At 50.3% G+C, this 16,829-nt stretch overlaps 5 protein-coding genes across 5 annotated transcripts; 2 read left to right on the plus strand and 3 right to left on the minus strand.

The window, feature by feature from the left end:
* Positions 1-669: 669 nt before the first annotated feature.
* CDEST_05052 (uncharacterized protein) lies at positions 670-5,400 on the minus strand. The gene is made up of 4 exons (XM_062921211.1): positions 4,747-5,400; positions 3,573-4,666; positions 1,533-3,520; positions 670-1,478 (listed from the first exon to the last, which is right to left on the minus strand). Exons 1-3 carry the CDS (start codon positions 5,080-5,082, stop codon positions 1,792-1,794), a joined length of 3,159 nt encoding a protein of 1,052 aa, XP_062777262.1. The 5' UTR covers positions 5,083-5,400; the 3' UTR covers positions 670-1,478; positions 1,533-1,791.
* Positions 675-1,735, minus strand: CDEST_05053 (uncharacterized protein). The gene is made up of 2 exons (XM_062921212.1): positions 1,533-1,735; positions 675-1,478 (listed from the first exon to the last, which is right to left on the minus strand). The coding sequence occupies exons 1-2, from the start codon at positions 1,719-1,721 to the stop codon at positions 1,224-1,226; spliced, it is 444 nt and encodes a 147-aa protein (XP_062777263.1). The 5' UTR covers positions 1,722-1,735; the 3' UTR covers positions 675-1,223.
* A 729-nt stretch (positions 5,401-6,129) lies between the features above and the next one.
* On the plus strand, positions 6,130-10,481 carry CDEST_05054 (Putative tetratricopeptide-like helical domain superfamily, Zinc finger C2H2-type; the record flags this gene model as incomplete). Its single annotated transcript, XM_062921213.1, has 4 exons — positions 6,130-6,433; positions 6,524-8,915; positions 8,988-10,040; positions 10,151-10,481. The coding sequence occupies 4 exons, from the start codon at positions 6,130-6,132 to the stop codon at positions 10,479-10,481; spliced, it is 4,080 nt and encodes a 1,359-aa protein (XP_062777264.1).
* A 251-nt stretch (positions 10,482-10,732) lies between these two features.
* CDEST_05055 (uncharacterized protein) lies at positions 10,733-11,533 on the minus strand. The gene has a single exon (XM_062921214.1). The coding sequence runs from the start codon at positions 11,397-11,399 to the stop codon at positions 11,136-11,138; it is 264 nt and encodes an 87-aa protein (XP_062777265.1). The 5' UTR covers positions 11,400-11,533; the 3' UTR covers positions 10,733-11,135.
* A 1-nt stretch (position 11,534) lies between these two features.
* On the plus strand, positions 11,535-14,356 carry CDEST_05056 (Putative hydroxylase/desaturase AsaB). Its single transcript, XM_062921215.1, has 5 exons — positions 11,535-12,189; positions 12,260-12,356; positions 12,445-12,535; positions 12,596-12,831; positions 12,902-14,356. The coding sequence occupies exons 1-5, from the start codon at positions 11,839-11,841 to the stop codon at positions 13,051-13,053; spliced, it is 927 nt and encodes a 308-aa protein (XP_062777266.1). The 5' UTR covers positions 11,535-11,838; the 3' UTR covers positions 13,054-14,356.
* The last annotated feature ends 2,473 nt before the right edge of the window (positions 14,357-16,829 follow it).

Genomic DNA, 16,829 nt, shown 5'->3' on the forward strand with positions numbered 1-16,829 from the left:
ATCCTAAGAGCCCCCTCGATCGAGTTGGAGACTACAAGTTTGCTTGAACCAGATGACTCGTCTATTGGGAAGTCGCCTTGGCTCTCGACTAGATCTTCCTCAGCGAGGAGGGAATGGGAGCACGCATTCAACAGAAAGTCCCCTTCTTCTTCGTCGTGGAATGCGCCATCGTGTTTGCGCGTGGTCTCGCTCTTATTGGAGAAAGGACAGCCTGACACTGCAAAGAGTGTGTGAAAGAGAGTGGGGGTGGGATCTTCATACCTATGAAGGCACACTACTCCCCTGCGCGGGAAGACACGGACAGGCTTCCTATAAAAAGCCTACGACGCCACTACGGGGTTCAGCTTGTTTGAACCCTCTTTCATTTGCATCGGCCCTGGATTGGAAAGTACAATGGCAATACCTAGCCACGATTTCCGTCATTTGCATGAAAATAAGTCCATTTTCAAAACGTGTTATCGCTTGGTTTCGATGGCCCTGAAAAGCGATTCAAGGTCACCACAGCTGCAGAGGCGGTATTTGCGTGTTGTTCCTCGTTCGAGAGGTTTCAACCCTATCCATGCACAACGCTGTGGTCAGGACGTGAAAAGCTGGGGAAGTCCCAATAGCTTCATCCTTCCCGGCCATAGATGGTTTAAGTGTCTCGAGGGTCAAGCCAGCGCCAATACTGTAATGATGAACTCTTGTGAAAGAGAAAAGTACAGCAGGCCATAAACAAAGCCCAACTGAACTCGTCCATACGCCCACCATCACGAGAGGCGACCCTCCCTCAATCATCAATACACCGTTGGTTGTTGTTTATCAGTTTGCCGAAGTTGTTGATACAAGCTTTGTTGAGGACTTGACATTGGCAGGCTGCGAGTTTGAGCTACCGGGACGAACGCTGACATTAGATACCGTGCGGTGCCCGGTCCCGGTTCCGGCCCCACCCAGTCCGGAATGTCCACAGCCACGGAAGCAAACCTCTATGATCTTAGCGAGGCCCTTGCCAGGAACTTATGTCTTTCATCGACCATATAGTTATTTCAACTATTGCAGTCTTCGGGTGAGGTTTGTTCTATTCCAGAAGTCTGGTGGCGTGTAGACCAACGGGGAACAACCCTACAACACGAAAAAGATTCCGTATCATAGCACATTGCATTTCATTCGAATCCTCGCCCCGTTCCTCGTTTCTCCGTAGACCAAAAATCCCAGTTTGACGATGATCCAGACAAGTTCTTTTTCTAGAAGACAGCCAGCCCTTCAAGGACCTCAACCCTGGCCACTTGAATTTCCCACCTCACAGCGATTATCGTGGTCCTGGGATGCCGGAAGTAATTGCTGGGTCGCCTGGCAGGACCATTCCTATCCCTCTGATTTTGTGAAAAGGGCGGTTGTGTACCAAGTTCGCGTTGACAGCTGCGTGTGATTCTGCTGTGGTATTCGTGCCCAAGCGCAGGGTTGGAGAAACCGCAAATGTTACAAGCTTGAATTGGAGACTAAAGGTGTCAGCAATTAGCAATATCAATATGCTTCCCATGCGGGCAACTGACAGTTCTCGGTCGAAACTGCCAAGTCTTGTTCATTCTGGCCCAAAGCTTGTGACTGTGTGGTCTTGCTTCAGCACAGGCTCGACACAGAAACTTGAAGATGGGTACGACGTCCAAGATCTGGCTAGCGTGGCTCTCCGTTGTCCATGTCGCTCCCGTATGCGGTACGGCCACTATACTGACGCGTGCCATGCTTGTTGTCGATCCAGGCGGAAATGGCGGGAAATGGCAAGTTTTTACTCCGATATCTTCATCGTGACATCTACCTGTTCCTGTAGTGTCCTGAATGCCCCTCATGCTGCCATTCAAGAGAATGATCCGGAAGAGCAGCCCTGGAAACAACCCCCTGTATCTCCCTTACGCCCTCTTCTCCCAAGATATTCGCGACATCCCAATCGTGAAACAAATTTTCGTGCTGATGACTCTCATACGGCCAACAAGGCTCGTGATAACTGTGCGCATACTCCGCGGAGCCCGCAATGGACGAGAGGCTGCTGGCTTGGAGGGCAGAACTCGAGCTGGCCGCATCTGCGTCCATCGCAGAGCCGTGATGCTGCGATATGCTGCCGGAGCTCGTCACGCCGAGCGGATCGCCCTCGGCAGAGTGAGTCACTTCTGCGACCGCTTGTGGTGAAATAGCCCCCTCGCGCGCCCACCCGTCAGAGATGGCCGCCAGACCCTCGCCAAGGATCTGCCGTTGAAAAGTCTCAAGATCCTGGCCGGTAGGGACGTTCCAGCTGATGGCGCCGCTGGCTGTCAGGACTTGTTGGAGGATGTCGAGTCCGCGGGCCGTCACAAACTCCTGGTACGCCATGGCGCTCGCCATGAGGCTGGAGTCAATGTAGGCTGAGTTCGGCCGGGGGTGGTCCGGGAAGAGGATGTCGAAGATGCCGTACCACTGTTCTTCCTCTGTATGATGCCTCGGTGCCCTCTTGCTGAGCTCACCTTGCTGTTTCTGGCTGATGCCAACGGGACGTGGATGAGTTCCCCTTTCGCAAGCCATCTCATTTGTGTGGTTGTCCCTCTTCGTCTCGTCCAAGAAGTTCTTGTAGCAGATGGGACAGTAGATGGGCATGTAGTGCCTCCTCTTCAAGTGCTGCTTAACGTCACGGATCCGGCTCAGCCTCTTCCCACAACAGCTCCCGTTGAGCCGGCGGTCCTTTTTATAGAACGGACAAGCCAGAGTCATGTTGGCCTCGTCGGGTCGTTGCCGTTTCCGGACCCCAGCATTTTCGATCTCGTCGCCATCGGCGTCGTCGCCATTCTTATCCTGCCCCACGCCTCGACCGGGCTGGTCTCTGCCTCGTTTCTTCGGCTGCCCGCTCTCGCGCGGGATAGTGACTCCTGCAGTTCCACGGGCCGCCCCGGGGCTCCGCTCGTTCCAGGCATGAAAATTGTGGAGGGTCACACGCAGAACAAGATGCTTGATGCTATTCAGAACCGGATGGCCCGAATCCTCTGGCGGTTCGTCCAGGGTATCCGCCACCCATGTCTGTGCGGATTCCGTCGTCCCCGTCGCTGAGTCGTAGGCCCATTCCGAGTCCTCTAGGGACTCGTTACTAAGGGACGGCAGGCGTAGACCATGGCGTTCACTGTATGGTCCGGCTGCACGGCTCCGCTCTCTGTCCTGTGCATGTCCCGCCGCAGTGGAACGAACTGGGCTTGGCAGTGAGTTCGAGGAGTCACCCGTCGCAGAGCACGGCTCGGCAGGCCTTCCTTCGGGCAAGGTAGGCTCGTGGTGGCGGGAATCTTGATGAGCAACTGCCCTACTGTTTCCGTCAACTCTTGAGTAGGAGGATGCGTGTCCTACCAATAACTCGGGCTTTTCTGGAAGGAGTTTGCTCATATCCTGGGCGAGGATTCCCTGTGTTAACGAATCAACGACATCTTGGCGATTGGCTAGCTTAAGGTCCTCCTTGCGAACCAAAAACCCTTCGACAGTAACCTTGGCGAGGGATTTCTTGATAGGGACGGTGTCACGGTGTTCGGCTCTTGTACGAAGTTAGCGAAGAGCGACGTCTTTCCTTCCCATCCATTACGCACCGTATATATCTGTCCAGCTGCAACCAAAGAGGCGAGATGATCGAGATCGTCGCCTTCTGTAGGAACAAAGGGTCTCGTCGGTCCAGCTCAACAATGTCGCCGCTCTTCCCAACCCTGAATTGCTGGTGAATACATGCCCTAACTGCATCTTCGAACGGCTCCCCGAACTTATGCCGGATCGTCTGGGAGACCAGAAGCTGTTTGGCCGCGACGAAATCAAGAACATCGACGTCGAGCTCGTCGTCACAGCCAGTTCGGAGGTCAAAGTGGTCCTTGCCAGCGCCATCGCGCCGTATCTCGGAAATACTATGGCCAAACGCCAGCTCCAACAGGCAGAGCCCGAGCCTACCGAGGGCAGGCCCTCGGGACAGGATGGACCATACTGTCGACGACAGCGGTCGAGTATTAATTGGTGCAGTGGAAGAGCCGAACCGATGACGAAAGAGGAGCGGCCTCCCAAAAAACGGCTCATGCGAGGTCATTGGATCGGCAGCGATGGCCCAGCTATCCCAGGTCCACGAGTCATCGATCCAAGGGGTTGGTGACAGGTGAACGACGGCAAGGCTGAGTTGCAAAGCCAGCTCGATGCGGTGTTTCCAGTCCAGGTCGGCACCCTGCAGATGGATCCAGTCTTGCAAGGGCGAGATTGACGCGATGTCCTGCTCGGAAGCCAGGGAGTTGAATGAGCATGCCGAGTCCTGGTTCGGTGACTCTGTGCTGGGCTGGACAAAGAATTTGAGCGGCCGGGCATGGTTCGCCTTCATCGCTTGTCCCGACGAGAGACCCTCAGCGATCCCTGGGCATTCGAGATAAATGATGTGAGGGTCATAGCAGTGACATGTGAAGTCTCTCTTGAGTGTATCAAAAGCCACTAACGCACTGCGTGAGACACCGTTGAGGACGTCTATAACAACGGTTGCGTTTGGCAGTTGGGACGCACGTGAGAGTAGAGTGTGACCGAATGACAGTCGAGAAGCCAAAAGTTCGTTTGTGTCGGAAACGATATCCAGCCGTTTCTGGAGCCGTGTCCTAGCATTTTTGAGGGGCCCTCTGGCCGACCCTGAAGCCTTCCCTCTGATCTTGCTCAGTACCCCCTACATTCGAGTCAGCATGTGAGGAAACGGGGGCGTTGTCTAAGCAGCAGTTGAGCAGTCCACAGCATGCATCTTTTTACCTTTGCTCGACCGGCACTGACAAGCTCGGTTTTGAGAACTTGAAGCCGTTCAGTCAGAGTTTGAAGATCGTGAAGCACCTGGGCGGCAGTTTCTCCGCCGAGCTCGTTCTCCAGGCATGGCAACCAGGCGTTGTCGCCGTGGGAGGAGGAGGCCGACGATGGAGAGAAGAGCAGAATCCGCTGTGCGGTCTGATCGAACAGTGTTCTTTCGTTGGCAATGCCCCGCGCCAGTCCGCGAGACTCACGATCAGGCTCTGCAATCTTGTACTTCTCGGCAGCCTCGGTGACTTGAGGAAACACGGCCAACACAGTGCGGACGGGATCAAGGTCTGACATGTCAACTAGTTCAATCTACGAGCGAGACAACGTCCAAGGATACGTTGGTCGTCGTCATTGAAGTTGTGGATCTGGAAAGGCGGATGGAATGAGGAAGGTGGAGGATGCGCAAAGGGCGCAGGAGAAGAAGTAGAGAATTGGGAGCTCGGTGAGCATCGACGAGGCCATGATGACGACTTGTCACAGGTTGTTGGGTCACGTCGAGCCGGGCATGATTGGAGAGCATGCGAGAACTACCCACCAGAAACAGGGCCATGGCGACGACACCCTCAGCCAGGCCAACGGCCTGCAGATAACTTGACCAAACTTGATCGTAGGAAAAGGTTTGGCGAGCGCCTGCTGAAGTAGACATAGTGCTCTCTCCAAATCAAGCTGGATGCATGGAACGGTCTTTCTAAAATGGGTTAGCATTGTGGGATTAGCGACTTGTGTTGAGTATTGCGCTACCTAGTAAGCTTAGCTACCTATCTTACCGGGATGTGAGAATGTACCTGTAGAAATAGGTACTACCTAGTTACTAGCTAACTAGGTAGTTTGGATACTGGATACACCTAGCCACAGGATACTGGGTATCCTGGGTTGAGCCCTTGTCAACCCCGCTGCTGATCCGACCTTCAGACTCGGAAACTGCTTCACCTCCCATTTCATCTCACCATCACACCCTCAAATGCATCACCTCCCGCTCAAGCGCTTACGGCTTGCGTTACGCTAGCAAAAGGCGTGATACCAGACCATCCGTTTACTGGTCGAAAACGCCAGTGTTGGCGCCAGTCTGTCAGATGACCGGCCTCCATCTCACACCCTTTTCGGTCCCTCTGCCAAAGACAGGCCAGCAACGATGCGGCTCATAAGGCCGGCGCGGGGGTCTTGATCGGCGATTCGGGCTCGCTGGATTACCACTATCCATTGCCGTTGGGGAGCCGCATCCGTATCTTTGCCAGGCTCTGAAAGACATTGACTGCGCCAGGTCTTTCCGCTCTCCTCTGCAGCATTTTGGAAGACAACCCACCTATGTCCGGCCTGGGCACCAAACCGAGAACCGAGAACATGCCCGCCGCCACAGACGACGACAGCAAGGCTCAAAGGCAACGCAGGAACCGGGCTCTCCGGGAGAGGGGTCCCATCGCCGCCGAATCTGAAGACTGTCAGCAGTCGTTTGTCCGGCTGTCGGATGCCCTTCACCTCAGCCGAAACTTCTATCTGGTTGAGAAATGCTGGCGCAGGTTCAACCTGTGGGACGATGATAGTGGCGCGTCGTCGCGGACTCTTGACTATAACTTGAAGAGCTCGCCGTCGCTTGTGAAGCAGACGACGAGTCTTCTGCATGATCTAGGATGGACCTTGACCCATGGTAAGTGTGGATATGTCTCCTCTTTCCCGGGTCTCTTCCTTGAGCAGTGTAGAGTTGCGTTGAAGTGGGAGGTCTCTAATCCCGGAGCAGCAATCATGGCCGTCCCGCTGGAAGAGCCCGAGGACGAGGAAACTGAAAGCGGCCTGGCATCGATCAAACCGTTCAACGACTGCGACACGGCACTTTTGTCTGTCGACGCCGACCTAGACAATGTCGACGCCGACGTGGACTACGGCACAGGCCCGTGGCTTCAGGAGGCGCTCGACATTGTTGACAACCTGGTGCACCTCATGCCGGCTCTCCGAAACCCCTCTGAGATCTCAACGCCCGAGGATGCGATGTTTGACTTCCCTGGTTGCTGTCCGCTCCAATTATACCAGGAAGTAGCCGACACCATGTTTCCGTCTGCCGATGCCGACTTTTTGAACCGTCTTGCTTGGACTCAGTGGCTCAACGGACTTAGTCTCTCGAGCATGCATGAAAATTCGGATATGAAGCACAACGCCAACATCTCAGCTCCCACGTCGCAAGATCAGACGCTTCCACGTGGTTGGCCTTCACGCAGGGATACCCGGGAAGTCCAAGCATTCCATTTACTGGAATCCGACAGAAGAAGCTCCACCATCCGCTCCTACGCCGAGACGGTACTGTCACGCAACACGATAACGGACCACCGCTCAACTACATCCTTCGGCGCGTTGCCCCAAGCCCAGCCGGTGCGCCATCCTAACGTGCCGAGTCCTCCCGTGGAGCTTGGCCAGCCCGGCACTGGTCAGTTCGACTGTCCTTACTGTCATTGCGAACTGCCGCTCGCCGTCGGGGCCAGCATGAGCCACGACGACTGGGTTAGTCACTTCCACCGGGATATGAGGCCATACATCTGCACATTTGGCCAGTCTCGTTGTCGTAACGTCACATTTGTCACCAGAGAAGAATGGTTCCTACACGAGCTCGATTTCCACCGCGCGTCGCAGGTTTGGATGTGCGGCTCTTGTGCAGTCGAGTTTCGTAGTGCGGCCGAGTTCGAAAGCCACTTGCTGTCGACCCACTTCGACTTGCCGTTGCCACGGGATCTTTCCGGGTTGGCGGAGAGCTGTAAACGATTGTCATACATCGCCGATGCCTCTTTGGCGTGCGCTATATGCCGTACAATCTGCGGGAGCCTGGAAGAGCTCGAGAACCATGTCGGGAATCACATGGAAGCGTTTGTTTACAATACCGTTTGTGAACACGAGCCTCTGACGGAAGATGATCAAGAAAGCAAAGACATCCTTCGCATAGTTCTCGCAGACTTCCTCTCAGACCACATTGTGCCAGCAGCCGGTCTCATTGGCGGCGGCGGTGACGACAACGACGACAACGTGGGGACTCGGGTTTACGCGGCCGCCAAGCCTGATGAAGCCGTCAATACTACCCGTTCAGCCAATGCTGGCCTTCCGTTGGACAATGACAAGGCCAATAGACCAGCGGTTGGGCATACAGGCAGTGAGTGGACCGAAAAGGTCACCAGTTTTTTGGGCTCGCAGCCGCACAGCCTTGAGGCTGCGAAGTACAACCTGCCTGCCCAGCACCCTAATTTTGCTGGCAGGGAACAAGACCTCCGCCGTATCCACGAGTCCCTATCTGTGCCGGGCCGAATATGCGTCCTCACTGGCGCCTCGGGCATCGGCAAGACGGCCACGGCGGTACAATACGCCTATCGTTTCGGCGATGGTGACGAGTACGCGTACATCTTTTGGGTGGAGGCCGAGCCTGCGGGACTCCTTGCAGACAAGTACGCCTCAATCGCCGACGCTCTGGACCTCAATCGCGACGGCGTCCAGGAAGACAACAGCCTCCTCTTCCGCGTAAGAGAGCGTCTGTTGAAGCTGGACAAAAGATGGCTGCTGATCTTTGACAACGTCGTATCCTGGACCGATATCAGTCCCTTTGTCACCAAGGCCTTGACCCTTAGCAAAGGCTCAGTGCTCATCACCACCAGGGAGGACCCCCGTCGGTCTCAGCAGATGTGGCTTCATCAACGCCGCATCCGACTGGGACCCCTGTGCACCGACCATGGGCGGGAGCTCCTTCTTACGTCCATCCATCCGCACATCCACAGGGAGGATGTTCACAACGACGAAGACTCGGACCTGGCAGGAAAGATTGTCGAAATCCTCGAAGGCCTCCCGCTAGCTATCAGCTTGGTGGTCGGATACGTCAAGGAGTCTGGGTGCACCCTTGGCGATTTCCTTGAGATGTGGGACGAGAAAGAGTTGAGAAGGATGAAACCGAGCAACATGAGCAACACGACCGGTGCAGACGCCGTCGATACCACCGTCGACTTGTTGTGGGATATTGGTATTCGCGAGGTCCCGAGCAATAGCCGAAACTTGCTCAACATTATGTCCTTTCTGAACCCGGATCGGATACCAAAGAGCCTGCTGGTCGGCGATCACGAAGAGGGCTATCTGGACATGCTGAATTCTTCCGAAAGACTAAGGTTCGTTTTAGCCACAACAAACTAAGTCGCAGGAGAAGAAGTCTTCTTTCTGACTGACTCTTAACTCTCTAGTTACAAACGAATGATCAATAAGCTCATCAGCCGGCGACTCATCGCCGTCAAGGAGGCGCCCAATGCCGAAGTCGAGTACTCTATCCACAGGCTGCTCAAAGAAAAGATCATACTCGACATGGACGACTACAGCATCGCTGACGCCTTGCGCAAGACGTTCCGCCTCATACGGAAGAAGTTCCCACGCGCAAACCACCACCAGGTCCCAGACCCGTCGACCTGGTCAACGTGCCAAGAGTACATGCCGCACATTGAAACCTTTTACCAGATCTTCTGTCGGGAGCGAGGGAGGATCGAACCCCTCGCGGCCGTGAAGCCCCTCGAGCTGGCGGAGCTTTTCTATGACGCGGGCTTTCATGTATGGTCCAGGCGCGGCACCGCCTACGACGGGCAGAAACTGCTGCAGACCGCCATCGACCTTCTCGACGGGGTTCGGTACGAACGCGACTCGAAGCTTCGCGCCGACATCAACTGCATGCTCGGGCTCCTGCTGCTGGAGATGGGCTGCGAAGAGCGCGTCGAAGGCGGTCGGTGTCTCCTGGAGGCCCGGCGCATCCGCGAAGTCATTTATCATCAACATCCTGAAGACCACGATAACGACGTTCTTTTCACGAACGCCAACTCAGACTATGCGCTGTGTCTCATGAACGACCACCAGTTCGACAAAGCGGGCGAGGAGATGCGGAGGTGCTTCGGACGCTACGAGGTCTGGGGCCCCCAGCTAGAAAACCCGTTTGAGAATTCAAAGTACTACGGCAACTATAGCATTGTCCTTATGTTTCAGGGCAGGATGGACGAGGCCATAGGTTCGGTGGAGAGATGTCTTGAGCTAACGCAGCGGTTCTCGGGGAAAAAGGCCCAGTGGTACCGGCGGGTCTTCCTGCTCGCAAGCATACATCTCCAGGCGGGCGACGTTCAGAAGGCCTTAGACCTGCACCTAGAGACGCTGGCAGCCCGGTTCGAGCTCGGCGGGAAGCACAACACCAGCTTCATCCTAAGTCTCTACGCGGTCGGTGCCACTTACCATCACCTAAAGAATCTGGAACAAGCTACGTAAGTGCAATCTCATCTTTGGGCCCGCGGATGGGGGCGTGTCGACGACATGGCACTGGCATCCGCCCTAACGAAGACTGCTAACTGCGCTTATGCGTTCTTGTTCACAGCCAGTACATGAATGAGTGCGTCGAGTATGCAACGAATGCGCAGTGGTCGAAGGTGGGCATTGGCAGGGCCAAGTTTCACCTCGCGATACTCTACGAGGAACAGGGACTCGAAGACGAGAAGGTGCAGACACTTAAGGCAGAGGCAAGGAAGGTTTTGGACGAGTACCGGAGCTATGCGGCGGAGTGCGTACAGAGCACAAACGATGAGCTGATGATCTTTGACGATCTGCAGCCGACGTTACTCGGACGGTACACCGGGACGGCGCTGCTTAAACATCTGCAAGCCAACCTACCCCGTCCTCGTCCTTGCTCTCTTCGCAGCGAGTACTGATGTAGTGATGCCGGATATATGCGCTCCTGTCAGTGTGAAAGACTTTGGTTTGTGGTGCTTGCGTTATTATCCGAATCGATACAGCGGCATGGGAATAGTTTAAAAGGGTTTGATATGCCCATTATTCTAGCTGACGCAGACATAGCGTTACAATCATGCAGTTCTGCTAACTATTCCCAACACAACTTCCGTCCATTAAAGTGACGCACCTTTCCACCACGCAAAAGATCCGGAGGCGATCCCTCTTCGCAGCACACAGGTCGTGCCAAATAAAAGGCATCAAGAACGGCTCCGACGACAAGAGAGAGGCCCTACGGCAGGAATGTCTCGAGTCCCGGTCCGAAATCCAGGTGGGCCGGTCTCCCGTTGAACGAAGGTGAGTGAGGCCAATGAAGCAAGGTAATCGAATATGAGCAGCGTCTCGGCGTGTTTGCGCAAGCCGAGCCCGACAGGAGCAAACCCTTTTCGTAGGGCCAGTGGGCAGGCAGGCAGTCGTCCTGATTCTGGGGAATGTTGAGTTTAAGGTCGAAGGACGAGTTCGAGTGCAGCCTTGAGAGTAACGGTATACTACTATGAGCCTCTGTCCTCAGCTGCATTGGCTGTAGGGGAAGAAAAGGCGGGCGCAGCGTACAATTCTCAGGGGAAAGGCGCGTGCTATGCGGCCATGGACCCCTCGCTGTGGCAGACCTTGATTCTGCGGTCGTAGTAAACGACAGTGTCCTTCTCGGCGGCGAAGTTAGGGTCGTCGGGCTCCGACCCATAGTGGCTTTTCCACGGCTGGGAGAGGTGCTTGGTGTTGGCCGTGGCAGAGAGGGCCCAAGACGGCAGGGAGACGACGGGCTTGTCACCAGGCCGGATCCCATCGTCCGAAGATCGGGGCGATGGGCTACTGCCGATCTGCTTAGGTCGCTGGCCCATAGTGGTAATGACGTAGAAAAGGCGGACAAGGCTCGGCAGCAGAGATCGGTTGATAGCGGCAGCCGTTTTTTACTTTCCCCTTAGGCCTCGAACGAAGAAAAAGGATGGACGCTGACGAAGGAGGTTATATGAGATCGTTCCCCCTGCAGGCTTCCTTGGCCCAGACCGGATCTAGTTGGCCAACTTCGGGTTAGGCTCCGATGGTAAAGTACCTTGAGGTACCTACCGTGTTGGAATGTGCAGCGAAATGTCTGTCTGTCTGGCAGCGTCATTCCGGGGGCACATACTTCCTTGATCCAGATGATAAAGTATCAGCGGATCCCCTCCGGGTCCTACCCCGAATCCCTTCACCCCAAACCGACGCACTCAGAGTAGTTTCCGTTCTGTTTTGCCTCTTTTTTCTTTACACGGCGCCGGAACGATACCTTCGTATCGATCAATGGCGTGTGGCACCGTCGAGGCTGAGGTCGACTATCTCCAGAGGCTCCCGCTTTACCAGCGAGAAAAGCCGTTCCAGCTCTTCGTGCCCATTCACGAGCGCGACCAAGACGCACGCTCGACGAACCTCGCGTTCGAAAAAAAGACGCAGACATTTGTCGACATGCGGGGACGTACTGGCGAGTTCTCTCTGGACACGCACGGGTTCCAGGTCGAGACGGTTCCGAAGAAGCTTGCTCCGCATTTCTTCAGAGACCGGGAGGTGGTCGAGAGGGAATACTTGCCGGAGGTAGAAGGGCTTCTACGAGGCGTTGGGGGGGGCTGCGATCGCGTTTTTATCTTTGATTGGAGGGTAAGTTTTTGCTATGCCATGGTGTCCTCCGAGGGAACTGAAAGATGTCCATGCTGATTGATGGTGTCAGTTGCGTGATGCAAGTGCGCCCCGTGAGGTTGATGATGGCGAGCTGGACATGAACGATCTGACAAGCTGGCTGCGACCTTCGCCGACGGTTCACGTGGGTGAGTGAGACAGTGTTTGATTATCGGTTATCCGCCATTCTTATGCAAGTCTCGAGGATGCTCAAGATGCTCAACGACTTCTTCCCAGACCAAAGCCCAGAAGGGGTCCTCCACCGGGTCCTGCTTCACCTCCCAGAAGAAGCGCCCTTTTTGTTGCAAGGAAGGGTAAGGGTCATTAAGTGCGTTTACCTGTCGTCTATCTTACTCGATTCACCCGCACTAACCGTGGGCAAACCCAGTGTCTGGCGGCCGATCGAGAACACCGTCCAGGATTACCCGCTAGCATGCTGCGACTCAAAGTCAGTTCTCGACGAGGACCTTGTTGAGTGTGACCATGTCCGCAGACGGTTCAAGGGCTCCAATCTCTACACGCACCACCGCGAAGGGCATAAGTGGTATTATCTCGGCGAGCAGCGTCCGGATGAGGTGCTGCTAATCAAGATGTTCGACTCGGACTCGAGCGTGGTCGCCCAACGTGAGAAACCCGCCCCCCACCCCCTGACACCCGAGTAATTAAAAGGTTGCCGGGCTGAAATAATCTTCAGGATGCCCGCATGTCTCGTTCCGCCACCCTCTGGCACCGCCGGACGCAAAGCCGCGGAAGAGTATCGAGGTCCGCGCCCTGGTCTTTGATGACGCTCGCAACGCGGACCAACTACCAACTCCCGGGGCGCAAGGTCGAGGGCACGGGTCCTAACAATCGCATTTGTTTTTGGTTGTTTTTTTTGCGGCAAACTTTTACATGGGCGGGCGGTTTGTTGTTAAGCTACTGTTTGCGGTGGGGGCATGGTAGATTGGTGCGACACAGCATCTTACAAGACTATCAGTGGTGTCGTGCAGGCTCAAAATTGTATGCGTTAAAAGATACAAGGGATGGAAAACATTAATCTCCAGTGGGTAATTGGTCTATCAATTCCCCGAGAAACGATGTGGATACCCGTCCCATATCTTAGCATCCAGTCACACTGCTGTAGTTGAACAATTTCATCCAAAAATTCACCGGACGGGCCACATTCCACTTTTGACCGGCTGGTGGAAATCACTAAAGTTCCGGAACACTCACCCCATAAGGCGGCCCCGGCCCCGCCCGGCGTCAGTATAACGGCACGCTAAAAGCTACGGCGCTTGTACACTGCGCTGCAATTGCATGCTGCTGTACTTGACCACCTCCACAAGCCAGCATTGATTCCCTGAGCAATCGTCATCGTAGGTTGAGGCTTGACCTCAGAATCCTCACCGCTGTCGTTGTTGTCAGCCTGCAGAGCCTAGAACGGTTTTGCCGATGCTGAGGCCAGCGGCTACCTCATCCGTAGTGTTACGCTGCGGCATTTTTATCATATTTTCGTTACGTCGCAGTGTGGGTGGTTGCTGTGCTGACGGTGCTCGCGTGCTCGCGTGCTCGGCCAAAGAGCACAGCTGTGCTGTTTCGTGTTAGGGACACCAAGCACAATGCACCCAAAACCCACATTCCAGATTGGCCATGTATCCCCAGGTACCGTTTGCTGTCGGTAAGGGATATTTATCTGATTGGTTAGTGTTTTATTTCAAATATGGGAACCAGAAGCCTTTGTCAGACCACCATTTTTGCATCCGTTCAGTCGAAATACAAGCAATTATCGGACGATAGCGGCCTCGCCCGGTCCGTCGTTAAGTGAAGTGGGGCCGTCCGGGCACTGCAGGGATATCTGTTCCGGCGCATCTCGGAGCCTCCAAAACCTGTAGCATGATGGTCTCGCCGCTCAAACTCGTCCTTAAGGCTTCCCGTGTCGTCTCTTGCTAACGGAACTAAAACGGCGACGCAGGAAGAGCTTGCTAGTACGGGTACTAGTTGGCATTATAGGATGCTTAAATATTAATAGAGTAGACAATCGTAGTAGAGTAAGACAAAGGCTAGTATAACTAACTTAAGGACTACTTAATGCTATTATACTGCATTAGATAATAAAATACAATAGTATAATTATCCTACTAATAGCTTTAGTATTAACTTTACCTCTTGCCTACCCTCTAAAGAGTATAATTATTAGGCATAAGGCCTACACCTTAAGATAATATTTATATAATATAACTTAGTTAGATTCCTATAATATAGGTCTATAAAAGGGTAGCTATTATAGCCTAACTTAGCTATGCTTATAGCTTAATTATAATAGTAGCTTAATATAACATACTTATATAGTAAGCAGCGCATTATAGCAAGCAGCATATATCTGCTTAATTCTACCCTCTTTATCTTAAGGATACCTTTTCTCTACATATAAACATATAATCCTCCTTAATTAAAAGTTAAATTATCTTTACCTTTTAGACTATTAAAAAAGACCTAAAAATATCTATATAAAGAACTGCTTTTACCTTTAAGGTCTTTAAATTAACTTTTTGCTACTAATGCGCTAAATGCATTAATATACCTACATAGCAAGCAATGCATTATAGTAAGCAACACACTCTCTCCTACCCTTCTACCTTTTATATAAGTTAATTTAACTACAACGTATAAAATTAATTAAAACTACTTAATACCCTCTTCCTTATTACTATCTTAAACTACTTTATAGGTTTATACATTATATTTAGTCTTTCTGTAATTACTATAGCGTTGCGTGTGTAGTTTAGCACCTTCTATATAACCCTCCTTCTAAAGGTTATTCTCTCCTCTAGTATTAACTATATCTTTTTCTTTTTATAGTGCTTCTACTTTAGTAGTATTAAGTAACCCTTTAAGATGTAGTTAGGTCTTTTTTACTTTCTAATGCTTACTTAATACCTTATTTGCTATATAAAGCCTATAGTTTTTAGCTTTAATAAAAGCTAGCTAGTAGGCTAACTTACTAATACCTTTTGCTTATAGGTTAACTACCTTATATAAAGGTATTAGTAAGCTACCTTAATATACTTAAATCTTCTTTTTAAGAGATAAAGCACTTTATACACCCTTTAGTACTATAGTTAGTATTTTTATATTCTAGAAGCCTTAGCTGCTTAGTTGTAAGGTTAAAGGTATTAGCATCTTTAGCTTAAAATCTAACTAAGAAATAACTACTTTAGGGTTAAAAGGTATAAGGCCTGCTTATTTAAAACTAGCTTATATATTATCTTTACTTATTAAGGTAAAAAATACTGCTTTAAAGGTAGAAAAAAAGTTATCCTTAGTAATATGCAAAATCTGCATTTACATTATCTTCTTAATTTCCTTACTATATAAGTACTTTAATAAGCTAAAGCATCTAATATTAAGAGGCTAAAGCTTATATAATAAATAAGAAGGTATATATAAAGTAATAATATTTTATTCTTTATAGTATTTATTAAAGTTAGTTAATTTATAGCTATTATAACTATTAAAAATTAAAAAGTAATAAAAACCTTTTATATAAAACTTTATATACTAATTAAAGTGCTATAGCTAATTTAAGCTAATATTATTTATTATTTATTTATTTTTACTTAAATAGATATGCTATATAGCTAGGAATTAGCTATTAGTATACTAAAAAAGGAGGTAATATTTACTTTTTTTAATAATATATAAAGGTACTACCTAGCTATTTATATATATACCCTAAATAATAAAAACTTATTTCTAATTGCTAGGCTGCTTTATATAAGGCCTTCCCTTACAGTAAGATGTTATAACAACCTTTATATATAACAGCATTCTTATTAGGAACCTAGTCTTATTAAAATTATAGATATTATTATTAAGTATTTTATACTTTATAATTATATTTTGCATAAGTGTAAACTAGCCTTATATAATTATAGTATCCTTAGCTAAGGCCCTCTAATAGTTAATTTAACGTTAAAATTGCATTTTTAATTAGTAGATGCATTATATAAAGTTCTCTACCTATTAGGGTCCTATATGCATCCTATTGTATGCATTTAGGAGTTAGTTAGCTATTTTTTATATATTATCTTATTGCAAAGGGAACCCTTAATTAATTAGGTTAATAACTTATTTAAGAATTACCTCCTCTTTAGTTATAGTTATCTTTATTAAATTTAGTTATCTTTTAGGTTGTATAATGCGTTTAGTGCATTAATATTAAAGTGTTGTTTAAGGGACCTCATAGGTTAAGGTAGCCTTTTGTATAGACATTTTTAGGTCTTTTTTAATAGCTTAGAGGGTAAGGGTAATGCAACATTTAATTAAGGAGGATTGCATATTTGTATGTAGAGGAAAGTTAGTATAAAGGTAAAAGAGGTAAAAAGGAAGAAAAGTAGCTTGCTTGCTATATTAGCTTGCTTGCTATGTAGGTATATTAATAATAATATTTATAATTTTAATAAAACTAAGTTCTTAATAAAAATGCTATTATATATAAAGGTTGTTATAATATCTAACTACAAGAGAAAGCTTTATATAAAGCAGCTTAGTAATTAAAAATAGGTTTTTATTATTTAAGGTATATATATAAATAGCTAAGTAGTATCTTTATATATTATTATAAAAAGTAAATATTACTTTTT

The sequence above is a fragment of the Colletotrichum destructivum genome, chromosome 3, assembly GCF_034447905.1.
Source record: "Colletotrichum destructivum chromosome 3, complete sequence".
Lineage (NCBI taxonomy): Eukaryota > Fungi > Ascomycota > Sordariomycetes > Glomerellales > Glomerellaceae > Colletotrichum > Colletotrichum destructivum.